Raw genomic sequence first — 27,579 nt, 5'->3', positions numbered from 1 at the left:
AGTAGAGAATTTCTTTTAACATCAATAACGTTATTCATTGTACTGAACCCTCTTTCAGCTTTGGCGGAATTAACAGCAATTACATTCAAAATCCTGATTGAGACTTAGTTCTATGTTTTTTCCTTCAAAATTGCCACTTAAAAATTAGTGATAGTCTTGAGCCAGCCATCCATGACCAGCTACAGATAGAGATTGAACTGCCCACTGAGTGGGCAGTTCAATTTTTTAGTAGTAGTACTTTTTAGACATGGTCAAGTAGTATTTTTTAGATATGGCTAAAGCATCTTTGCCTACTCTCTATAAGGAAATAAAAGATGTTTAGCTGATTACATTTTGATCTGTAATCTGAATGTAATGCAACTCCCAAATCTATATTATTTTTTTCTGGATATTAAATTTTTAAAATCGCTGAATGGTTTGTTTTTAATTATGAAATAGATAGTATTAAAATATTTACTGTGCTGTCTAAATACTTTTCATTAGCCAGATCAAAAGTTTTTGAAATAATGTTTTTTTCTGTTGTTTTGATTATTTTCCATTTCTTGTGTGATGCAAGATACATTATGTTCATTTTTTTTTTTTCTGATTAATTGCAAATTTTCATTCTTTGACCCCTGAGCTTTGACAGAACATGACTTCCACTCTACTGAAATGTGTAAATGTTTATTTTCAATATTTAACTTCATTCTGCTTTTGAACACCACTGACATCCCACATTTTCATTGCTAGCAATATTTGGCTAATCATATTCAGTAAAATAATCAGTTGTTTTTCATTCAAAAAATGCTGGCCTGGTTTGCAGAGTGGTTAATTTATCCACTCTCCAGCCAAAAGGCTGCAGATTCGAATCCTGCCATAGGCATGGATGTTTGTGATTGTCTCTGAAAATACTAGTGGTGGTGGAGGACTGTAGATGATGGTAGTTGCTGTTCATTGTAGTTGGTAGAGACGGAGAGTTGTAGAGTAGGTGCCCTCCCTCAATGAGTCTTTGGACTTTTTGGAGGTGTCACTTAATAATAATAATAAACTATCTTCATCTTGAGCTGATTTCTGTGTGGCATCATAAGATATTGTTCTGATTATTGTTGTTGACTTTCAGAGGTATTGTTATTCTCTGAAACTCAACAGCAACAATCAGAACAACCTGAAATGTCTTGTGATGACAGTTCAGAATTTAAAAAAATTTCAGTTTGCTGTTCAGTGTCGTTATTGTTTACTTTTTTAGATTTGCTTAAAGAGTCTTCCAAAAAATGCTGTTTTTTCATTTTGAGGATGAAGCAAAGAAAATTTTTAATAACTAATTATAAATTGAAATTATTTTAAAAAAGCCGTGCTTGAACATTAAATCTTTCTGCACGCATACACCATAACTGTCACCAGTCGACTGTTGTTCAAGTAATCCAAACATACACTTCAGAACGAGTATGCATCACCTGATGCCAGCCAATAACGCCGATCAAGACGTCATTTTCGAGCATGTTTGGATATCGGCAGTTGGCAGCTGAAATTCAAAAGTGTGGGTGTTTGTAAATAAAGTAAAAAACACACCAAGTATGTCGCCACGCATGCATCACTGCTTGTGACCAAGTGCTGATTACAATCTGAAGCTAAGCGAAGAAGGAAAGAGATATTGGTTGAGAATGAACATTGAAAAAACAAAAACAGTGATACTCGTGGAAAGGCTTAGACGTTGGTTATGCATTTTCACTATATAATTTAAGGAAATTACAACTTACTAGGATATACATTAAAATAAATTTTAATATATTTCAATATTTCGGCAACGTCACGTTGCCATTTTCAAGAACTTAGGTACAAGACACGTGCATGCAGGCACAACAAAACAGTTAGTGAGGAAGAAGTAGGAAGCTATTATTTCTCCTAAAGTCCTGATGGTGCCCTCTAGCAGGCAATGTTGGTATTCTTGGGCGATTGGGCTGAAGGTCTTCTGATGTAGGTTTCCCAAATTTGAGGAAGTCTCATGCAGCCAAATTTGTTGCGGTTTGGATCGTTTCTTAGGGCTGAAACTGATTCCATGAAAAGCCTTTCATATCTGTATTTGCTACGGTGTATTATCCTGGCTTTCTTCCGCCGTATTCTATGGCAGGTATCCAGCGCATGGTCGGCAAGACCAGATGGCTATATTGATGAAAACGGATGTAGTCCTTGTATTCTGAAATTCTGATATTTGCTGTCCTGCCTGTTTGGCCAAAGTAGGACAGCTTACAGCTGCAAGGGACCTGGTATACACCAGGTAGGTCTGGGGGGGGGGGGGGTTGGTCTTTAGTAGAGTGGATAAGGGATGCCAATTTTTTATATGATCTGTAACAAGAAGTTATGTTTTTTTAGGATTTCTGTGATTTTTTCCAAGATACCTCAGATATAGAGTACAGTGATGGATTTAGAGTAATCCTTGTTGTGAAAGGGGGGGGGTTACTGGTTTCAATATTTTTTGGATTTTTTGGGGAGGTAGCCATTGGCTGAGAAAGTGTTGAGAATGTGGTTTCAGTGGTTAGGGCATTGTCATTCGAGCAGATAAGTTTAGCCCTGTTGTGTAGTGTCTTAATGACTCCATATTGTTGTGAGGAGGAGTGGTGGGATTGTTGGTGAATGTATCTGCCTGTATGGGTGGGTTTTCTATATACTGAAAAAACCAAGGTTCCATCAGGCTGGCGGGTGACTAGTGTGTCTAAGAATGGAATGCAGTTGTTTTTTTCCTCTTCCAGTGAAAAACAATGATATTTGGAGGAAAGAGGTTGAAAAAGTAAATAAAGATCAATGGACAAGTGCTGGAAGAGGTTAGGAGCTTTATATACCTAGGGAGAAATATAACACATTGAGACTCATCATCATCAAATTATGCCATGCACCCTTAAGGGGGTATACTGGATATGATAGTACTACATAAAAAATTTACTTCATTACTAACTTCTGATCTACAATTTTTCTTCAAATCAGTTTGTTACCTGTCAAGACTCCAACATTATCAGATCTTATATTTCTATCTTCTAAGGCACTTTTTACTGTAACAAATCCACCTATATCTTGGTCTTTCTCTGGATCTTTTCCCTGCCAACCTGGCAAAGAACACTTGTTTTTCTAATCTTTCCTTACCCATTCTGTTTAAGTGACCATACCACCTGAGATTAGCTCTGCTAACACATTCCTGAATGCTGACAATATCAAGTTCTTTCCTAATATCCTCGTTTTTAATATGATATTGCCATTGATACCATCTGTTCATGCCTCTAATCTTTCTCAGGACTCTCATATCTGTGGTTTCAAGTCTCTTTCTTCTGACCCAGCTCTCAGATCCATAAGTTAAAATTGGTTTGAACACTGTCTTGTATACAACTAATTTAGTGTTTTGACTAATTTCTCTCTTATTCCATATACATTTATTCAGTTGACTTCACACCTACCAACCTTGTTGATTCTGTTGTCTATTTCCATATTTAATTTACCATCTTAGCTGAAATGTTTCACTTGTTCTATATGTGCTCCATTCACAATGCAGTTGATATTTTCAATGCTTCTGCCTATTTTCATTGTCTTGTTATTGCTGACCTTCATACCATATCTATTACAAAAGTTATTCAATTTAGTCAGGGAATCTTGTAGCGGATTTACTTAGAAGTATAACATCGTCCGCATAAAGAAAAGAGCTGACGTTAACATCCCCAATTTTGATATCATTTTTAATACCACTTTTCTTCATAATGTGATCCATATAGATAATGAATAACAGAGGGGGATAATGTACATCCTTGTTTAACACCAGATTTAACATTAAGCCATCTTTCTGCACTTCCTTCAATTCTAACTGCTGACTTGCAACTAAAATAAAGACTAAGTATTACTTGATACAAAGCCCCATTGACAGCATATAACTGTAGTGTATTGAATAGCTTCTCTCTCTCTCTCTCTCTCTCTCTCTCTGCACCTTGTCATATGCTCTACAAAACTTAAATACAAATCTTTGTTATATTCCAATGATTTATCAACTATTTGTCGTAAAGTGAAGATCTGATCCTGACAGCCTCTGTTTGGCCTGAATCCAGCTTTTTCTTCACCAAGCTTTTCTTTCACAACCCTTCTCAACTGTTTCTCAAGTATATTTGTGTAAATCTTACCTGGGACACTCAGTAGAGAAATACCTCAGTAATTCTCACATTGAGTTTTATTTCCCTTTTTATATATGGGTACTATGAACGCTCTACTCCAATCATCTGGAATTCGTCCCTCTGTCCAGGCCTTTAGAACTATGCAGTGCAGCCACTGTAAGACTTTTATACTCTTGAGTATAAAAGTAATTGAGCATTTCTGGTTGAATATCATCTACTCCTGTTGCTTTTCCACATTTCAGGCCTTTGATGGCTTTTTCTACTTCAAGTATGGATATGTATTCTTGACTGAATGCCTGGTCAGTGTTTTTTACCACTGTGCTGTCATCACTGCTTGTTTCAGTGATGACAGCACAGTGGTAAAACTGCTTGTTTCAGTGATGACAGCACAGCAATTTTTCGAAGTAATTACTCCATACTTCAAGGATATCTATTTTTCCCGTTTTCGTGTTACCTTTATCATCTCTAATTCCTTTTACAGTACTCTTTCCTCCATATCTGAGCTTCTTCAACAACCTCCAGAATATCTTGCCACTTTCTTGATATTTATTTTCTATGGTCTTGCCAAAGTCTTCTCGTGACTTTTGTTTAGTTAGTTTTACAGAGTGTTTAGCTTTCTTACATTTGTCTCTGTATTCTCTAAGAGCACAAGCTGACTTATTTGCCAGCAACTTTTGATATGCTTTCTTCTTTTCCTTCACCGCCTCTTTACTTCCTGTGTCCACCATGGAGTTCTAATTTTTCTATGCTTGCAGACAACTTCTTCAGGGCTTGCCACTGAATCTTCAAGGTTTGGTTCCTGTTCTCAAACTCTTTCATTTTTTTTCTTGAATAATGTTTGTGCATTTTAGTCTACAGTTTATATCTGAGAGCTGCTCAACTTTCATTCGTTTTAAAACTTTCTTATATGTTCTTATTTTCAGTATGCTCAAGACTAAATTGTGATCACTTCCAGTTTCAAATCCTCTGTACTCTCTGGTGCCATTCAGGCTTTATATGTTGATAGTACTGATCTTGAGCGATGATGGGTGTGTGTTTTAAGATTAGAGATGGAATCTAGATTTAGACTCTAAACAAGAAATAAGATCCCAAATAACAATAACTAAAGTAAACCTACAGGCAATGGACAAGATATGGAAAAGTTAATCAGTGTAGCTTCCCATAAAGCTGAACTGCTGGAAATATGCATATTCACAACTGCTCTCTGTGGTTCTGAGAGTCACAGCTAATGGTCAAAGACTATGAGATGAGTATTGGCTTTCGAAAGAATATGTTCTAAAGAGATTCTTTGAATTGGATTGGTACAAAATGTAACAAATGAAGAACTGTATTGCAAAGTGAACTGCAAAGCAAGTCTAATACAGGAAGTAATTCAAAGGAAACTAAAGTTTTTTGGATTTATCTGCAGAATAGAAGAGGATGGCTAAGACAAGAGTGAGTAGATGATGTTAAAGAGGGATGTGGAAAGATTTCGTGGGATTTGAATCATCTGGTGGTGAACAGAGAGAAGTGGCAAATGATAGTGAAACAGGCATCGGACACCAATAGACATCGTGCCCATAGGCAGTGATGGTGATGATAACCTAAGTGTAAACACACAGTCATGAAGAGTCCTATCATTTTTGTTTGCTTGTGTTTTGGTGAAGAATGAAAACAAAAATATTTCTTTTCAAGTATAATATACTTTCCAACTCAGTAAAAAAAAAAAAAGTAACTATCTTCTAATTATATATTACCTCATTGTGATGCTGAGGAATCTGTATATGTTTTTTTTTACATTTGAAGGTGAGTTAGCTGATCTCATATACAGACAAATCAGCATTGAGAGCACACAAATTACAGACAAAAAATACTAGTGGTGGTGGTGGGCAGTAGTTTGCATTGGTGTAGGTGATGATGGTAGTGGCAATTTGCTGTAGTTGGTGGGTGAAGTGGTAGAAATGGAGTGTAGTAGAGTAGGTACCCTCACTTAATGAGTCTTTGAACTCCTTGGAGGTGCCACATAATAATAATAATAATATTATTATTATTATTACACACGCAGGGTGCTTAAGGGTCAAAGCTGTATAACTGAGAGTAGACCTTCACTTAGCCTTTAAAGGAATGCGGAGAACCGACCAGGGCTTCTGACCTAATGTCCACTTCTCACCCCCTCGTGGTGCACCCTGTTGGGTATCTACCTAGATACTGAACGAACGAGGATGGGCTGGCAATTTGGGATTTAGCCAACCAAATTGTATTCTTATTGGTTAAACTAAAATAAAAAATGATGGTACAACATGACAAAATTTAATGCCGGCTGGGGTGTTACCTGGTTAAACAGGTCCCCATTGTTTTCGCCAGGGAACCAGGGCAAACGAAAAGCCAGCTACTGGAACAAATCTGAAAGCACACCCTAACTCAGCGTCACCAGAGTTAAAGATCGGTACTATCAACATAAGAAGCCTGAATGGCAAAGAAATAGAGCTAGCTGAGGAATTAGATAAGTATCAGATCAACATAATTGGGGTGACTGAAACAAAAAAAGGCAAAAACTGGTGAGATCTTTCTGAGCAATAAATATAAAATGTTATATTCAGGCAATGACAATCAAGGAAAAGAAGGAGTAGGCACAGTATTCAATACTAAATACAAGGCTAATCTTCTTGAATGGCAGCAGTCTCAAGTAGAGTGATGTGGGCAAATATCAGAATGGGGAACTGGACAATGAGACTTATTTGTGCCTATGGTCCCACAGAAGGTTGTACTAAAGTAAAACTGGAGGAATTTTTTCAGGCTTTAAAGAAAGCAACTGACACAATGAAAAAGGAAAAGTTGGTCCTTGTTGGGGATGGAAATAACAGAGTAAGAAATGATTGTCAGATATACAACAATATTTTAGGAAAATTTGGAGAAAAGAGCAAAGCTAATAATAATGGCAAATACCTGTTGGATTTCTGCTCAGGACATGGACAGGTTATTACTAACACAATGTTCCACATAAAAATGTGCACAAATTCACATGGAGTGAAGAGGCAAGGAATAAGAAAAGTCTCATTGACTATGTTATTTATTGTTGATAGTGATGTTTTCTCCCTGGCGCAGGACACCAGAGTGTACAGAGGATTATGAAACTGGAAGTGATCACTATTTAGTCTTGAGCAGGATAAAATTGAATTTCATATTGAAAAAAATAACATGTAAGAAAGTTTTAAAGCGAATAAAAGTTGAGCAGCTCTCAGATGTGAACTGTAGACTAACATACACAAAGATTATTGAAGAAAAAATGAAAGAGTTTGAGAACAGGAACCAAACCTTGGAGATTCAGTGGCAAGCCGTGAGGAAAACACTGATTAATTCAGCCAGAGAGGCATGTGGTGAGGTTGTCTGCAAGGATAGAAAAATCAGGACTCCATGGTGGATACAGGAAGTTAAAGAGGCAGTGAAGGAAAAGAGGAAATGATGTCAAACGTTCCTGGCAAATAAGTCAGCTTTTGCTCTTAGAGAATACAGAGATAAATGTAAGAAATTGAAACACTGTGTAAAACTAGCTAAATAAAAGTCATGGGAGGACTTTCGCAAGAACATAGAAAATAAATATCAAGAAGGTGGTGAGATATTCTGGAGGTTGTTGAAGAAGCTTAGAAATGGAGGAAAGAGTGCAGTAAAAGGAGTTAGAGATGATTAAGGTGACATGAAAACGGGAGAAAAAGATATGCTTGAAGTATGGAGTAATTACTTTGAAAAACTGCTAAATGAAACAAGCAGTGATAGCACAGTGGTAAAAAACACTGACCAGGCATGCAGTCAGAAATACATATCCATACTTGAAGTAGAAAAAGCCATCAAAGGCTTGAAATGTGGAAAGGCAGCAGGAGTAGATGATATTCGACCAGAAATGCTGAAGTATGGTGGTATGAGAGTCTTACAGTGGCTGCACTGCATAGTTCAGAAAGCCTGGACAGAGGGACGAATTCCTGATGATTGGAGTAGAGCTCTCATAGTACCTATATATAAAAAGGGAAATAAAACTGAATGTGGGAATTAGAGGTATTTCCCTACTGAGTGTTCCTGGCAAGATCTATGCAAGTATACTTGAGAAACGGTCGAGAAGAATTGTGGAAAAAAGCTTGGTGAAGAACAAGCTGGATTCAGGCCAAATAGAGGCTGTCAGGATCAGATCTTCACTTTACAACAAATAGGTCGAGAGAGCATGGGAATATAACAAAGATCTGTATTTAAGTTTTGTGAATTTGGAAAAGCCATATGACAAGGTGCCAAGAGAGAAGCTATTCAATACGCTACAGTTAAATGGTGTCAGTGGGGCATTATGTCAAGCAATACTTAGTTTGTATTTGAGTTGTAAGTCGGCAGTTAGAATTGAAGGATGTACTTTATACCCTCTGTTATTCATTATCTATATGGATCACATTATGAAGGAAAGTGGTATTAAACATGATATCAGAATTGGAGATGTTAATGTCAGCTGTTTGCTTTATGCGGACGATGTTATACTTCTGAATAAATCTGCTAAAAGTTTGCAAGATTCCATGACTAAATTGAATAACTATTGTAATAGATATGGTATTAAAAGCATTAAAAAGACAAAGACAATGAAAATAGGTAGAATTGTTGAAAATGTCAACTGTATTGTGAATGGAGAACCTGTGGAACAAGTAAAACATTTCAGCTACTTAGGCACGATTTTTAGTGAAGATGGTAAACTAAATATGGAAATAGACAACAGAATCAACAAAGCTGGTATGAAGGAAGTCAATTGAATAAATTCATATGGAATAAGAGAGAAATTAGTCAGAACACTAAATTAGCTGTATACAAGACAGTGTTCAAACCAGTTTTAACTTATGGATCTGAGAGCTGGGTCAGAAGTAGAACACTTAACCAAAGACTAGAGACCACAGATTAGAGGCGTGAACAGATGGCGTCAATAGCAATATCATATTAAAAACGAGGATATTAGAAAAGAACTTGACATTGTCGTCATCCAGGAATGCGTTAGCAGAGCTAATCTCAGTTGGTGTGGTCACTTAAACAGAATGGGCGAGGAAAGATTATCAAAACAAGTGTTCTCTGCCAGGTTGGCAGGAAAATGACCCAGAGGAAGACCAAGATATAGGTAGATTGATACCGTAGAATGTGCATTAGACGATAGAAATATAAGATCTGATAATGATAATATTGGAGTCTTGACAAGTAATAGACTGATTTGGAGGAAAATTGTAGATGTTAGTAATGATGTTAATTTTTCATGTAGTACTATCATATCCTGTACACCCCTTTAGGGTACATGTCAGGAATTTGATGATGATGATTATATGCCAATGTGCTGGTTATATGTGGAAATATGACTCCTGCCACTGATTTAGCTCTCTGTATCTCCACACCAACTCCCATTGATGAAATCTCAATAGACTTAGTGAGTGACCCTTACTGGAATGCATTGTAGCATACACATCTGAAAGTAAATGGGCTGTGTTTTATTGGATAATGAGGCACTTTGATAAGTCATTCTCCTCTATATACAAGTAGGGACTAGGCATGAAGATACTTCATGTGCAAACTTGCAAACCCATGCACTGGGAAAAGAGAATGAAAACAAGAATATAATTTTTTGTCATGTATAATTTACTTCCTAACTCAGTGGAAGAAACTTACTATGATCTGTAATTTCTTGCACAAAATATGTTTTGTTTTTGAACACTGTATGTGAACTGCAGAATATGTAATTTGCATGTGCATACATGTCTTGATAATTAGATGCTGGTTTCTTTCCTATTGACAACACAGTGCTGTTTTATGTTTCATGCAAATTTATTCAGATATAATATGTTGGGACCTCAGATTGTAGGGATTAGTGAGACCTGGCTATCAGAATCAGACATACTAACTGGTATCAAGGGTAAAGGGTACAGTATTTTATGGAAGAAAAGATAGGAGAGGAAGGGGGGGGGAATTTGCAAGCTGCTAATGATATCAGATAACTTGAATCCAGTGAGAGTTGAGACATATGATTGTAATGCTAGTAACAGTTTTTCATGTAGCAGTGAGTTTGAAGCCATCTGGTGTGAGGTGGAATCTAACAGGATCAAATACATAGTGGGGTGTTTGTTATTAGACCTAATGGATCGGTTGCTAGTGATGAAGAAATGCATCACCACATAAGGGTAATGGGTGCAGAAAGAGTAATCATAATGGAGGACTTTAATTATCCAAACATTGGTTTTGGGTAGCAGTAAAATCTCATGAGAAAAATGAAACTGAATTTATTGATCTGTGTCGAGAGAACTTTCTTAAGCAGCATGTGACAAAAGGAACTCGAGGTCAAAGAATGTTAGATTTGATTGTAGTGGCAGAGAGTGTTTCAAGTAACTATTCTGCCTCCAGGTTGGGAACAGTGATCATGCAATACTCCCTCGAGAATTGGCTTAGTTTATTAGTTTATTCAGGAAAGGTTACATGCTGAACTACAAAGTAGGAAATCATGACCAAGTGAGGAGTATACTGGGTTTATTGCAGTGGTGTTGGTTGCTAAATAGGAAGAATATTAGCAGTGTCTGGGAAGTATTTAAAAAATACTTAAATGGTGTGATATCAGAATGTGTCCCAAGAGTTCAAAGAATAAATAGGCTAGGAGTCAAATCGATGTATAAACTTACCAGCAAGAGATTTGTGAGTAAAGGATGATGTGGAAGGAATACCATGTGCATAGGGATGATTTACGTTATGAAAATTATAAGCAGCAGGCCAGAAGAATCATAGCTGTTGTATGGAAAGTTAAATCTGAATTTGAAAATAAACTGGCCTTACAAGTTAAAGATAACCCCAAAGAATTCTATGTTTATGCTGCTGGTAAGAGAAGAATGAGTATGAAAGAATAAGTGTACTGATTGCAGATGGCGAGGAAGATGAAGAAGAGGTTGTTCGACTAATGAGTGCTCGTTTTGCTAAAAGTATCAACCTGGTATATGCAATATTGAGCTCACTGCTACTTCTTCATATTCCCCATGTGACAAATTCTCCATTTGTCATATATTAAATGAGACTATCGCCCAAAATCTTTACAGCAGTCTTTCAAGAAAGATTTAACAATATAAACTGGACAAACCTTAGTATGAAAATTAATAACAGAAACTTAATACACCTAAGATATGCAGATAATATCATAATTTTTGCAAATACTCCAGAAGACCTTAATATAATATAGAAGACCTATATCATGAAAGCAGAAAAGTTGACCTAAATATAAACAGAGAAAAAAATTCATGTTTAATCATTTTGTAACACCAAAAAACATAATAATAGAAAACAATTTCTTGGAAAGAGTCTCTTCATATACATATTTAAGTCATCTCATTGATCTAAACTGCGGACTCCAAATGGAAATAAATAGAAGAGTTCAACTTGCCTGGAGTGCATTCAGAAAATTATTATTATTGCATGACACCTCCAGGACTCATTGTGGAAGGGCACTTCACTCTACTCCACACACAATGACACTGCTATCATGAACCCAATCAATCGAATCACATACTAAGAATTATTATACGCATACATGACGGGAATAGTTAGACATGATGATACAATGGTCGTGTGAACCATGTGAGGGGTTGTACGGCTCCGTCTTATAAAACCAATATAAAGCTATCAGTTATAATGTATTTTTATCAAATGTATTTAGATCACGTGTTCTGGCAAGTTTGTCTTCAAGTGAGGGGCCAAATGTTATCACTACTTCCTCTGCTACAACATACACCTCTTCATATCTCACCCTCACCTGTACAGATGTCATGCTTATTATGCACCACACTATCTTGAGCTCTTTTCCCAAATATCTATTCGCTGTTTTAAAATTGAAAAGCATTTTTCAAATGATGTCCCACTCTGTTTAAAAAGGAAGACATTTAACTGGTGTATACCTCCAGTCATGACATATAGTTATTAAACTTGGTGTCTAACAAAAGCAATGACAAATAAACTAGCAACAACTCAAAGAAAAATGGAGAGACTGATGCTAGGCATGACATTGAAAGATGAGAAGCCAGACGTGTATCACTGACATCATGCTTCACCATAAGCGGCAAAAATGGAAATAGGCTGGACATCTGTCCAGAAGAGAAGATGAGCAATGCACCAGCATACTAATGAACTGGATTCAAAAAGAAGGGAAACGAGGCCGAGAACATCCTAAAAGCTTTGGAGTGATGAATTGTCAAATTTTGTTGGGAAAAATTAGTCAACTATTGCCAAGAACAGAGAAAGATGGAAGGAACTGGAGGCCTTTGTCCAGCAAATGGGTCAACCAAAGTAGGATTTTTTTATTTTATGAATGTCTTTATGTAGCACATTCTGTTGTAAGAGTATCCTGTGTGAGAAACTAACATATTCATTGAAAAATTGATGAGATAATTATCTTATTACAGAGAAACTTATTAAATAAAACAAGTTATAAATAATGTTTGCAGTTATAAATAATGAGTCTTTTTTTTAATTAAATGATTTAATTGTATTTTTCTTCTAGTCTGTGGAGATATTCATGGACAGTTTTATGACTTGATGAAGCTGTTTGAAGTAGGTGGACCTCCTGCGACTACAAAATACTTATTTCTTGGGGATTATGTTGATCGAGGCTACTTTAGCATCGAGGTATGAAAAATCAAATCTTATGCATATTATGTAATTTCTGCATATTCCATATTAATTGTTCTTGTATGTTATTTTATATATATATATATATATATATATGTGTGTGTGTTAGAGGATCCATCAAAACTTTATAAGATCGAAATTCATGATATAATTTTAATTGCTTTTTTTTTTTTTTTTTATTGGTGATAAAATGAAACACTTTATTTTATTAAACTGATACAGGGATATTTGACTCGACATCTATCGTTGCTTCAAGTGCTTTGTGTTAGCTTTTTTTAATTGCACATAATGAAAATTGTGAATAAAAAGAGGCAAAATCTGCTGCAGTTTTTTTTCTGATATGAGAACAGCATGGATTTTTGATTAGCATGTCCAGTGCTCTACAGGTGAACTGCAAACAATAATCTTTAAATAAACACAAGCTATTTTATTAAAGTTAGAATAAATGTATCATTACTTGTACTTTATCATCATCAAATTCCTGATATATTCCCTCAAGGGGTGTACAGATATGATAGTACTACATGAAAAATTTATAACATTACTAACTTTTTATCTACAATTTTCCTTCAAATCAGTTTGTTACCTGTCAAGACTCCAATATTATCAGATCTTATATTTCTATCTTCTAAGGCACTTTTTACTGTATCAATCCACCTATATCTTGGTCTTTCTCTGGATCTTTTTCCTGCCAACCTGGCAAAGAACACTTGTTTTTCTAATCTTTCCTTACCCATTCTGTTTAAGTGACCATACCACCTGAGATTAGCTCTGCTAACGCATTCCTGAATCCAAGTAGAAACCTAACAGGGTGCACCACGAGAAGGTGTGGAGTGGACATTAGGTCAGAAGCCCAGGTCGGTTCTCTGCATTCCTTTGAAGGCTATGTGGAGGTCTCCTCTCAGTTATATCACCTTTTAAATTTTTATAACCCTGGAAGTAGATTTATGCATTTGGACATGTTAATATCATGATGTTTTGAAATGTTCTGAATCCAGGCTGTCTACTCCTTGCATTTAGTGCAATGTTCTAGTCAAAATTCATCTTAGCCTTTTTGTGGCAATTTATATCCACGAAAGCAAAGGAGTAGAGTTTGTTGCCTTAGTCAAGACATTGGAACTTTGTATTGTAAGCATTAGTGAGATGTGGCTATCAGAAGCAGACATACTAATTGGTATCGAGTGTAAAGGGTACAGCATTTTAAGAAATAATAGGAGAGGGAAGAGTGTTCTGCTAATAATATTAGATGACTTGAATCCAGTTCGAGTTAAAACCTATGATTGCAATACTAGTAACAGTTTTTCATATCACAGTGAGTTTGAAGCTATTTGCTGTGGGGTGAATTCTAACAAGATCAAATACATACAGGTGTCGAGTTGTTACAGACTTAGTGGATCGGTTGCTAGATATGAAGAAATGCATTATCAAATGAAGATGATGGGTGAGAAATTAGTAATCATAATAGCAGTAAAATCTCATGAGAAGAATAAAACTAAATTTATTGCGCTGTTGCAAGACCAATTCTTCAAGCAGTATGTGACAGAAGGAACTCAAAGTTGGAATGTTAGATCTGATATCAGAATAGTTGCATCTTTAACTACCCCCCACCCTTTCCTGACACTATAGTGTCGGGGGGGGGGGTAGTTAAAGATGCAACTATTCTGCCTCTGGTTGGTGACAGTGATCATGTAGTACTCACTTTGGAAGTAGCCAAGTTTCCGAATTTTCCATTCAGAAAAGGTTACATGCTAAAGTACTAAGCAGGAAATTATGACCACCTGAATATGCAAGGTCTACGCTATGGTATCAGTTGTTGAATGGGTAGGTATATCGGCAATGCATGAAAAATATTTAAAAATCCTTAAATGATGCAATATCAGAATGTGTCCCTGGAGTTCAAAGAATAATTAGAATAGGAATGTGTAATCTAATTAAGCGAGCGATTCGTAAGAAAAGGATGATATGGAAGATACCGTGTGCATAAGGATGATGTCAGTTATGAAAATTATAAGCAACAGGCCAGAAGAGTCACAGTTGTTGTACAGAAAGCTGAGTATGAAATGAAACTGGCTGTGCAAGCTAAAGACAATCCAGAAGAATTCTATTGTTATGCTGCAAGTAAAAGAAAGAATGAATATGAAAGAATAACTCTACTGAATGCATGAGGGTGACAGGTGCAGAAGAGGTTGTTCAACTAATGAGTGCCCATTTTGCTAAAAGGTATCAACCTATTGTGTGCAACATTGAGCTCACTGCTATCTCTTCAATGGATGAAGAAACTCAGGTGTATGAGGAAGAGGTTCTAGAGCTGTTGCACAAACTTAACAAGAATTCTGCAATATGGATTGATGGGATATCAGCACAGATGCTAAAAGAGTGTTCAACTGAACTGGCTATTCCTTTGACCAGGTATATAACTTGAGTCTCAGAACAGGGAAAAATTTCACAGTTGTGAAAAGAATGTATGTTAACATTCTTTCGACTTCACATTCTGACAAGTTTCTGATGACAGTCAGACGACGACCGAAACGGTCCACACCCCGTTAACCCCTGTCCCAGTTTCCACATGAGGATACCCTTCGTTCCCCCCCCCCCCCCCTCACACACACACACAGAAAATGCGGCCCTAAACAAAATAATATATATATATATATATATATATATATTATTAATAGTAACCCGGGTTTCCAAACTTATTTCCCACGTCAAAACACATCCCCATGTCCCCCCCCCCCTCCGTTTATAAACTACCTTCAGCAGGATCTTGGAATTGGAAGGCAAAATTTTGTGCATACCAAAAACAAGGTATGTACAAAATTTTTCCACCTCTTTTATTCTGCCATAATTGCCTTCTATACTCACCCATAATGCCCTAAAAATATATATATACCCCTTTTTTGAGTAATGTTATCCAATGTATTAAAATAAGGGATACTCCTAAATAAAAGCTGGCTATAATAGCCGTAATTATCTTAAGAACGTATGTTAATCCTGTTGCACAAGGGTGGTTCAAGGATGGGTGTATCTAACTATCAACCAACTATTGTCTCAGGAGTGGTGGTGGTGAAGATTTTGTAAAAGTTGGTTAGGACTCTCATTCACAAATGGGTTTGACAGAGAATCTACTTTGTAATGAAGCATGGGTTTATTAAGGGAAGGTAATGTTTTGGCAACTTTCTCATGTTCTGTTGCCAGTGAGTTAGATAAGTGGAATGGATATACCATGATACTTCTGGATGTTGCTAAGACTTTTGACAAAACACCGCATGAAAGACTGTTGCATAAATTAGAGCATATGGGATTTCATTATAAATTAATGGCATGGATAAGAGGATGGCTGACTGACAGATACCAAAAAGTGTATATGGTGATGTGTCTGCAAGATTTACGATAACCAAGGGTGTACAAAGATCAGTCCTTAGTCCATTGTTATTCAATCTGTATATTAATGACATTGGAAGGATTTGTCATGTGATATACAGCTGATTGCTGATGGTGCAAAGATAGGTGGGGGAATCAGGAGCGTCTGCTGAAGTGGCAGAATCCATTTTGTGAATACTAATTCATTAGTGGTTCTCTGCACAGAGAAGTGGTTGGCTATTAATGTCCTTTGCCATTATTTTTGAGAATAATGAAGCGAGAACAATGGGGCAATAATTTCATGGTTGATTTTTATCTCCTTAAAAAGGGAGATATATCAAACAGCACTGAAGCAAGCTCTTACCCAGAAGACTGTTTCTTTGCTATTGGATATATGCCACACGAATATGACAGATTGTAAAAGTGGTGTCAATTCGGTGTTATTAAATGTGAAGTCACGCACTTTTATGTTTTGAGATATCCAATGTTGTAATATATTGGTGGGATTATGCTAGAAGAAACAGATCAGGCTATGGAAATATTTTGGAATTTTAGTAGATATGAATTTGAAGTTCAAGGGCCATATATTAAATATTGCAAATTCAAATCAGAGGATAATTACAATGCTGAAATGAACCTTGTCATGTAAAGATAAGAAAGACATTTTGTTTCTTAACAAAGCCTTGATATAACCTCACTTGGACTATTGCGCACAGGTCTGGTGTTCTGGTTTCCATTATGATTCTGATACGGTGGAGAATGTTAAAAATGATATCAGGATTATGAAGACAGATTGAGAATTTGTCAACTGCATACACTAGCAAACAGGAGAAAGAGGGGTGATATAATTGAGACTTGCAAACATCTGAAAAGACAATACTTTCGGTAGATGGGATATTGGTTATAACATGAGTTATTTTTCATTTTATGGAGGATGGGAACGGATGCGAGGGTATGACACCTTTTCCAGATAGCATGCCTCCCCCTCAATGAATCACTGACTCCCTGGAAGTGCCTCTTAATAATAGCAGTAGCAATTTAATTACACCTTTTGGATTTAAGTAAATATTTTTATTTATTTATGATTTTAGGCATTCTTATTTGTGATTCTTTAACTATGCATAAATTTGAGTAAATATCTAACATGCTTCATAATAATGCTTAATGGTATAAACAGCACCAATAGAAAAACATCTCATCTCGTCTTCTTTATACCCTCTTTTACCTTGTGGTGTCGAGGATTTATTGATCATGGAACCTCAAGCCGTTCACAGGATAAGGTGGTCAGCCCTTTGCCCCGGTGTATCCTATGTCCTGTAGTGTTGAGTTCTTAAGGCCGGTTTACCTGCTTTGCGAGATGAAAAACCCCAGGATAAACTGGTGAAAAAACCCTACTGTCCATGCCCAAGACCGGCTAACTTGGCTGTGGCTGAGGAAGATCCTTCAGCTCCTCACGTCACCGATGGGAATTGAATCTAGGACACTCCTGGGTTTGATTCCCATCGAACCTAGTTAACCACTAGGCTAACCGCGCAGCCATGGAAAAAAAATACTAATGATGATACTGTTTAGAAAACCAGCAAAACATAGCACTAAACAAAGTAATTGTGATTACTAAGTAAGTAAGTAATTTAAGTTGCCACAATTACTACTTGGCATAAGATCGGATGAAAAAAAAAAACATCTGTATTACATAGGTTATAGGTCTGAGAGACTGTTCTTAGAATTAGTATCTGCTATAAGCATGTGCATTAATTTACCAAAGATCTGGGAGACTATCATTTTAAGACCTAATAGCCAAACTTCTCTAAATTAATTTTGTAGTTAGCTGACCCATAGAGGGTGCCACGTAAGGATATTAAGTGTCAGCCTCATTTTAAATTGTTGCCACAATTATGTAGTTTAGTGCTGTGTGCTTATTACAGTTGTCATTGTGCTCTGCTGATGCTGGATAGAAAACCAGCAAAATATTAATATTTTAATAAATATATTTTTTCCTCTTGGTTTTGTTTATACTGTTAAGCATTATTATGAATAATAAATGACACCTAAGCTTTTTTTTTTAAATAAAAAATATATGTATAAAACTGGCAGTCTAAACTTTTTAGCTATTTTTCCTATTCAAGTTTATGTACATATTTAGAACTTTGGATCCAGCTTATGATTAATCTTTATTTAACAGTCTAGTTAGAACTGTTAAATAAAGAAAGACTAAATTACTTAAATATAAAGAGCCAATAGGCTTCATTTCGGCGATATAAGCATTATTTAAATTAAGGGGATATTAAATCCCACATTGTTTTAAAACCGAATAAGAAACTCAAAGATTGGAATTAGAGAGTTTCATGCTGAATATAGTATAATAAACTATAAAAGTATCGGCGATTACTAGCGTGAACTAATGTAAGTAGTCCTAGTACGTAGTACAAACTCGAGCAACTCTCAGCAAAGGTGGTAAAGTTCTGATCACTATTCTTGGTATTTGCCATAATGTAAAAACACATTTCCTAGGAAATGTATGCTGTTATTACATTATTAAATGTGTTTTTACATTATGGAAAATACCAAGAATAGCGATTAGAACTTTACCACCTTTGCTCTGAGTTTGTACTACGTACTAGGACTACTTGCATTAGCTCACGCTAGTAATCGCCGATACTTTTATAGTTTATTATACTATATTCGGCATGAAACGTTCTGATTCCAATCTTTGAGTTTCTTATTCGGTTTTAAAACAATGTGGGATTTAATATCCCCTTAATTTAAATAATGAAAGACTAAATAATACTATCCTTGATATTAAAAAAAAAATTTAAAACTAAATTTTAAAAAACCCTCATAAGTTATACATGAGAAGAACCTGAAACCTAAAAAGAACCTAAAAACTCTTCATTGAAGATTATTAAAGATAAAATAAGAATAAAATAATATATATATATAGGATATAAAATAATAAAGCATTATTGTTTTATACTGAGTAGGTAAATAATGTTTACCTACTCAGAAATTTTTTTAAAAGTAATAAGAAATACAAACCTTCTGCACAACTTTCTGTAGTATTGAATGGCACTACTCATATTTTCTGCCATGTTTTTTCTTGTGAGCTAATTGCATTCACATTTGAGTAATTGGTGACTCCTCTCTGGAAAAATTGCTGGTTGATTGATTGTCCTATCTTGAAATCATGAAGAATAGTAGGCATCTTTCTGTCGCCGACCTAAAGTCATTCAGTTCAACATGCTGTTCTTAGTGTATCTTCTTTCTCACTGTACAAATTAGCTGTTAACCTGATAAAGTGCTAAGGAAAAACCCATTGCTCTCATTATCTTTTGCGTTTTTTTCACCTACTAAATACAGAGAAAAGCTTCTGATTGAATCACATTATCCAAGGAACTCTAATCTCAGTACTTTACAATGATCTGCCAAAAGCAAAAGATCTAATCTCTTGTACCCTTGCTCAGCCACCTTAGCCTCAGTCCTGTTTAGAATCATCTTCAATAGAATCTTACTTGCATGAGGGATTCTACTAATATTTATATACTTCTTGCAGTCCTTCATATCTCCCTTCTTGTGCAGCCACTTAATTAACTCTTTCTGGATTCCATTTGCAATTGGGGCCTAATTGTTATTAAGCTCCGTGACTGCTCCTTCATCTTCGTAACTAAGTAGTAATGATTCCAATTCAACCATGCCCTGGTGTGTGTGTGTGGGGGGGGGTCTTAAAATTTTTCTTATCATCTCTACTATACAGTTCCTCTTTGTACTCTTCCCATCTCTTTCTAATTTCTTGTTCTGTATTGCTCCATTCCTCTCTTTGTTAACATTCAGTTTGGGTTGAAATTTATGCTTAAGTTCATGAGTTAACTCAACAATTCTTTTATAATTATTGTCTCTCATCTGGCACCTTCTTTCTTCACATTTCTTGTTCTGCCTGATTTTTTTTTTCTTTTTACTTCTATATATGTCCATGTGGTTAGCCTAGTGGCCCTGCACTTTAAAACCATATGCCTGGGGAAGGAGTGTCCTAGGTTCGATTCCCATCTTAGAAGTGAGGAGCTTAAGGATCTTCCTCAGCCATAGCCAAGTTAGCTGGTCTTGGGCGTGGACAGTAGGCTTTTACACTCAATTTATTCTGGGATTTTTCATCCCTCAAACAGGCAAACCGGACCCGTGAACACACAAGATATGGCCATATGACATAGCACAGCAAGGAAGGCAACGGGGAAACCACCTTGCTCATAGTCACTTCCTTAGTATGGTAGCATAGCTGCCCCTACCATCCATTAGGATGAAAGGAAATCATTCCATTCCACTTCTATATGTAATCTCTTATATTCTCAGTCTCTTTGTTTCTTCAAGCTCCTCTTCTTGATCAGATTCCATATGGATTATGAAAATCGTGATCCTGTTGGTCTTCTAAATGGTGTAGATGTTTCTTAGCTGTAACCTATATTATAACTTTGACTTCTTACAGTAACATTTCAGGTGTGTTCTCATCACTCTTCAACAGAGCATCCAGTCTTTTATAAATTTCTTCTGTAAATCTGGGGATTGAAACTTCGAAACCTTCCTGACTTAAGGTTTCAGAGTCTCAGTCTGGCTGTTACTACACTGGTGTCCAAAACATAAGGACAGACACTATTTCTGAAGATTACATCTGCAAATTCAAATGAATTAGTTTGTGACAATTTGTACAACTGACAATTTCAAGTAGAAAGTGGGTACACATTCAGATTTTCGAATCGTGCACAAAGCAATCATGTGGTAGCAATCAACAGGATAAAAGACAAAAGGCTACACTAAGTGAATTGTTTGAAGGAAGGTCTTTTTGTGAAAGAATAAAGTTGCAAACTTGGATGTCTTCTAATGGCTAAGACATTATCTGGATGATTTCGCATGGGGAAGAATTATTGGAAAGCTTGAAGAAGGCAGGCTTGGTTTAAAATGCACTGTGGGCAATGTTTCAAACCAATGGAACGTGTTCCAGATGTTTGCTAAGAGGTTGTCCTCTCTCTACCATGGAGCATGAAGACAGATTTTTGGTTATAATAGCAAAACATAATCGACACGCCATAGCAGTTCAACTTTCAAGTTTGCTCCATTCAAGTATAGGTATGCAGATATCTCCACAAACTGTGGCAAGACATCTGTGACAAGTAGGTGTATATACTTGAAGGTCTGTAGTCTGTGTTCCTTTATCCATAACTTACTGTAGACCACATAAAAATATATTCATCCTCAACTTTTAGACACCAGTGTAATTGATCGTCCATATCAGTCTGCTCTTTCTAGTGTGATGCTGAAATACCAGGATGTAATCATTCCAGTGCCTTGACCTATCACTATGGAAAATTATGGAGACAACTACCATGTTAGAGCAAAACTTTTGTTTAATATAAACCAAAATGACACTCAACATTTCGACCTTCGTATCAAGGTCATCATCTGGAGCATACACACATATATATATATATATATATATATATACAGAGAAACATGCTGCACTACAGTCTACATGGTTGGCTAAAGTTACTGACCAACTGTTACAACAATTATTGGCCTGACCTCTGGTGTAAAAATTAAAAAAATAAAAAAAAAAAAAAAAAAAACTTTTACTACATCAAAGCTAGAGTCTTATTATTATCTATTAGGTTACAAAATTAAATTGGGCTGGAGAGCAACATGTTTATATATATGTGTGTAATTAATTTTTTAACTTGGGGATACTGTATATTAGGGTTACCAAGTAATTTTATAAGCTTGGTTATTTAACTCCTAATCCCAAGTATGCAAACAATTAAGTTTGTGCCTGAAACATAGTTCAAGTCTAAAGATGGTACAACATCAGGGCAACTCATTCTAAAGGTGGGTCAAGCTCTGATCACTATTCTTAGTATTTTTCCATAATGTAAAGCACATCTCACTGAAAGATATATACTGCAATACATTATGGGTGGGGTCATTACCCAGACCGGTTTCAACCTTTTGTGAGGTCTGCTCAGTGAGTAGCTAGACCCTAAATACCAAGGTTTTAGTAATACAGAGCCTTATCAACTTTATCTGTAGAAGCAAGGTGTTTTTATTTTTAATAAGAATCTCTGGAGGAGATATAGATGTAATTAAATTTTTTTTAACTTGGGGATACTGTATATTAGGGTTACCAAGTAATTTTATAAGCTTGGTTATTTAACACCTAATCCCAAGTACGCAAACAATTAAGTTTGCGTCTGAAACATAGTTCAAGTCTAAAGATGGTACAACACCAGGGCATTATGGGAAAATACTAAGAATAGTGATCAGAGCTTTATTCACCTTTACAATGAGTTGCCCTGGTGTTGTACCATCTTTAGATGAACCATGTTTCAGGTGCAAACTTAATTGTTTGCATACTTGGAATTAGGAGTTAAATAACCAAGCTTATAAAATTACTTGGTAACCCTAATATATATATATATATATATATATATATATATATATATATATATATAAACTGTGATTATACATATAAATTTCAACCAATTGGTATGGAATAGTTTCCAATAAAAGCTGAAAATTGCTTAAAGTCCTAAAGTAGGCTGAATATGTACCATCCAAATTTTTATGCCACAGGGTTATCAGAAAAAATCAATAGAATCCTACACCATTATAATCTCAATCCACTTTTAAGCCATCTATAAAATTAAAAACATATTCAACTCCTCTAAGGATCCTCTCCTCCCATTGGCACATCCTGGAGTTTATTGCAGCTACTGCACCTGTAACTTACCTTATATTGGTGAAACTGAGCGTACAATCCCTATACATAAAAGACACATATAACAATTTTGGTGAAGCAGGCCTCTCAGATCATGCTCTCAACACCCTACACCAAATTGATTGGAAAAGTACCTGCTCTTTACATCATACAAAAGCCTGGTATGAAAGAATATTTAAAGGTGTCTGTGAAATTCTGATTAACCACCCTAATCTCAACAATAATGGTGGCTTAAAGATTCCAAGAATTTGGATGGTTGTAACGGTTTGGTCAGTAACTTGAGCAAACCATGTAGATTATAGTGCAGCTTGTTATTGTGTATATATGTGCATGCTCCAGATGATGACCTTGATATGAAGGTCGAAACATCAAGTGTTCATTTTGGTGTATATTAAACTAAAGTTTTGCTCTAACGTGGTAGTTGTTTACATAATTTTCCATAATGTATTTTGATCACTATGTAAGCATGAAAGAAAGAATTGACCTATTACTGTTTTATTCCAAGTATAAGTACATCATGGGTGCTTCTGGAAGCAGATATTATTAATATTTGATTAACCATGATTAACAAACACATTGATAGGATGTATGTCTTAAGTATATCGATTAAAAAGTGTCCACCATTTATAGATTTATAACCCAGAATGGTGCTTGCCTGACTGTTCTGCAGTTCCACAGTTATTCATGATAGTTTGCTCCCATAAATTATTAGCTGACCATCCTGCCTCCTGAAATTTCTATTCCATCTGGTCTCTGTAATTCCAGGTCAATTCTGTACTTTTCTATTTCTCTGCAGACTATCAAGAGTATCTGAAGTTTCTGAGCATTCCATGCACCTGTATAAAGTTCATCACTGAAGGTGATATCTGTCTTCGAGCACAATCATTTTAGTTTTTGTAGTGAAGTTGCTGCAAGAAGAACTGGTAGAGCTGTAGAGGCCCTTTACACAGAATATGTGACTTATCCATTGATCTCAGTTAGTTCATGACTTCTTTATTTGAACTCTTTTAGGGTTTCCCTCATCTGTCACCTGAGGAACATGCCTGGTGAGTAGGTTTATCCTCGTACTAATTAGCAGCAATGTACTAATGTAATGCAATGACACAGGAAAAAGAACTAACATCTTATATTGGTGTCCTGTAATGTTGAATAAGAAGAGTAAACCCTATTAGTTAGGATGTTCTTAAAATAACTGACTCGTCAATGTGTCCTGCATATAGACGATAGGAATGGTTTTGCACAAGTCTTGTGTGTCTGGTGAGGAGAGGGTGGGGGGGTCATATTTCTTTTTCTGTTGTGAAGGTGTATTTTGTTATGTTGGTTATTTAAGTGCACTCGAAATGAATTTGATGTGTATGAGCATTATTATTATATATTATTATTATATATTATAAATATTATAATAATATTTAATATATATAATAATAATATAATAAATAAATAATATAAATATTATTATATAATGTGCATTATATAATATAATGGTGTTAAGTATCAAACACATCTTCAGATTTAAGAGTATTTGTGTTTATTATTATCGTCATCAGACTTCTTTGGATTCCAACAGCTCATTTATTTTGGGAGGGGGGGGATTCTCTCTCTCTCTCTTAGACCAAACAGCCATGGCACCCACCTTAATAAGATGTAGGACCTCCTTTTGCTGTGATGACTGCAACAATCGTACTGAGCATAGTTTTCACAAGTGTATGATAGCAATCAATGGGAATTTTGGACAGTTTTTCCTGTAGGCATATAATGAGGTTCTGGACTGTTTGTCAGATGTCCCTTGACATCGCCTGATGCTCCAGTTCATCCCACAGGTGTTCAGTAGAGTTGAGATCAGGGCTCTGCAGAGGCGAGTCAAGTGTGGTGATGTTCATGTCCACAAACCATGCAGTTACAGCAGCAGCAGCCTTATGACACAGTATATTGTCTTGCTAAAAGAGACAATGGTCTGTTCTGTAGAAATGCCACAAAGTAGACTTCTGCATTACTTTAACCTTAGTATCACCTCTGGGTCTGGCTACCACTGATGAGACCTCAATAAAGGTCGAAACCGATCGGGGTAGTGACCCTTCCCATAATGCATAGCGTTATATATGTCTGCAAGGAGATGTGCTTTGCATTATGGGATACTAAGGTAAGTTATGTGAAGTCTTAGCTTCTTTGTATGAGTTGCCCCAGTCCTCAAAATAGTTCAGTTGCAAACTTGTTTGCTTACACTTGGATAAAGGATTAAACCAAGAATATAATTTCTTGATATCTTTAATTTATTTGACATGTTAATGTTATGTATCGTAACACATGTGGTCACGTTCTGTTAGTGTGGTGGGGAGCACTTGCAGTTGACTCCCTGTGCTTCCATCTCAATTTGGCATCACTGATTGTTGGCCTGGAATAGCTCAGTTTGTTGAACTATTTGCCACACAGATAGGCCTGCAACATGGCATCTTATCTTAATGACTCTTTGAAACTCCATCCTATCCCTTCTCGCCATTTCACCCAAACTCAGTTGCACTGACACAGGAGCATCTTATCTCAAATTCATACAGTACAAATGTATGACTTGTTACATGGCATGATGCACCTTGCCCATGCGAGTGCCTATTGACTTCTTTCCAAGCATTATATGTTAGTGCTATTATTAACTCCCCGGAACATTCCCTCAAAACATATTGTGATATATTTTGAAGCCCTACAGCTTTATTTATACCAGGTTTACTCATTTCCTTATATACCTTCTGTTCACCCGCCATCATTGCCTCCTCCCTGTTCAGCACACTCAAGTTCTGCACAAAATATCACATTAACGAAGATGAAGAGGGATTAGAATTCTTCATTCTCTAAGTATTCTATATACAAATCTGCTAAATGGGAAGGTAGATAACCATGTGGTTACTCTACTATCCAGTGTTGCTTACTTTTTTTTATCCCAAAAGCAAACATTTTTGCAGAATTTTTGTGTGGTGTATATTTTCTTGTCAGTAAATATCATTGATTAAAAAATTTACACCTGATGATATTCCATCACTATATGCTGCATTATTAAAATAAAACTGATTTTAATTATTTTTAACTTTCATAATATAACTGTTAATTTTTAATGAATACTTTTAAAAAATAAAAATAATTAATTAACATATAGTGCACAATTTACATGAAATCTATTTTGGATTGAAAAGCTAAAATTTAATTAGGATATCCAGTTGCCTATGTTTATTTGTATGCTCAGGAATAACATACTGAAAATGTTTTCGCATAATAAAAAAATATTGTTTTACAAGGTTATTTTAAATATAATCATCAATTTCCTGATGTGTTTCTTCAAGGATTTTCAGGACACCATAATAGTACTATATGATTAAATTTACATTGTTACTAACCTTCTATTAACAGTTTTCCTCCAAATTAATTGTTATTTGCCTGGATTAATTGTCATTAATGTACCTACTGAATAACAATTGACCAAGCACTGATCCTTGTACACCTCTGGTTACCTTAAATCTTGCACACTCACATTCTCCATATTCCACTTTTTGATATCTTTAAGTCAGTCATTCTCTGATATATGCAACAGTCTTCCATGCAGTATTCTGTCAAAAGCCTTAGCAGAATCCAAAAATATCATGGTGTATCCATTCCCCTTGTCTAATGCAACATTAACATTATTATAGAATATGAGCAAATTGTTTAAACATGACCTTTTCTTATTAAACCCTTTCTGTTCGTTGGAAAGTATTCTCTCTCAATCCACTTTTGTATGTGAACGCTAACAAACTTTTCCAAAATCTTCACCACCACTCGAGAGATACTGATAGGTTGATAGGTGGATACACCAGTCTGCACTAATCTTGTGAAATCTTCCCTGTTCTGGGACTCATTATACAGCCTGTTCAAAAGAATAGCCAGTTCAGCTGAACACTCTTTTTTGCTTCCATGTTGATATCCCATCAGGGCCTAGTACTTGGTCCTCTGTTATTTAATTTGTGTAATAATGATATAGGAAATGATTTGACAGGAAAAATTCAGTTGTTTGCTGATGATGATCATCTGGGAATAGTGACAGTAAATGAAGGTGATTTATAGATCCCACAAGATGACTTAAATAGACTGGCACTGTTGGTAAAAGTAAATGGCTTCAGATTAATGTGGCTAGGTGTAAGGTAAGAGAAGATCACAAACCGTATAATATATTGATGGAACCAAACTACAGGAAACTGATGAGACCAGGAACTTGGGGTATTTGTGGAAAGAGAGGTGAAGTTTAGGAAGGATGTTACGAAGATAGCCAAAATAGCACATCAGATTATATGGTTGTTGAAGAACATACAAGCAGGTTATTGTTCCCCTTTATGAGGCTTTAATAAGGTGATACCTGGTTTACTGTGAAAAAATCTGGTCACTTATATTGCATAGGAGTGGAGAAGATTCAGAGGTGAGTGACAAAGATTGTGGCAGGTATGTGAAATGCTTCGTATGAGAATAGATTTAAGGTTTGTGAGCTTGAAAAACTTGCTGATAGAAACATGTAAGTTATGCTGAAGACTTTTTTTTAAGTACATGGCAGGAAGTGAGAGAATGAGTGGTTACCCATAGAAATTGTGTAAGAATGTGGTTAGGGAGGGTGTTATAACTAGATTGTTTTGCTTGGAGGGTGGTGAATGGATGAAATAAGTCTAAGGAGAGGTATGATAG

The 27,579-nt window shown here is 35.8% G+C and overlaps 1 protein-coding gene across 1 annotated transcript in view; it reads left to right on the top strand.

Moving 5' to 3' along the window:
- LOC150096366 (serine/threonine-protein phosphatase 2B catalytic subunit 2-like) overlaps positions 1–27,579 on the top strand; it is a 308,592-nt gene that overhangs the window by 88,451 nt on the left and 192,562 nt on the right. Inside the window, exon 3 of the mRNA XM_090408945.1 lies at positions 12,643–12,767. Within this exon, the coding sequence (XP_090265071.1) occupies positions 12,643–12,767 (125 nt within the window). The remainder of the gene's footprint in view (positions 1–12,642; positions 12,768–27,579) is intronic.

The sequence above is a fragment of the Typopeltis vanoorti genome, chromosome 19 (assembly GCF_054136105.1).
Source record: "Typopeltis vanoorti isolate ZY-2024b chromosome 19, IOZ_Tvanoo_1.0, whole genome shotgun sequence".
NCBI classification, from domain to species: Eukaryota; Metazoa; Arthropoda; class Arachnida; order Uropygi; family Thelyphonidae; genus Typopeltis; species Typopeltis vanoorti.
This window is presented reverse-complemented; position numbering and strand designations above follow the sequence as displayed.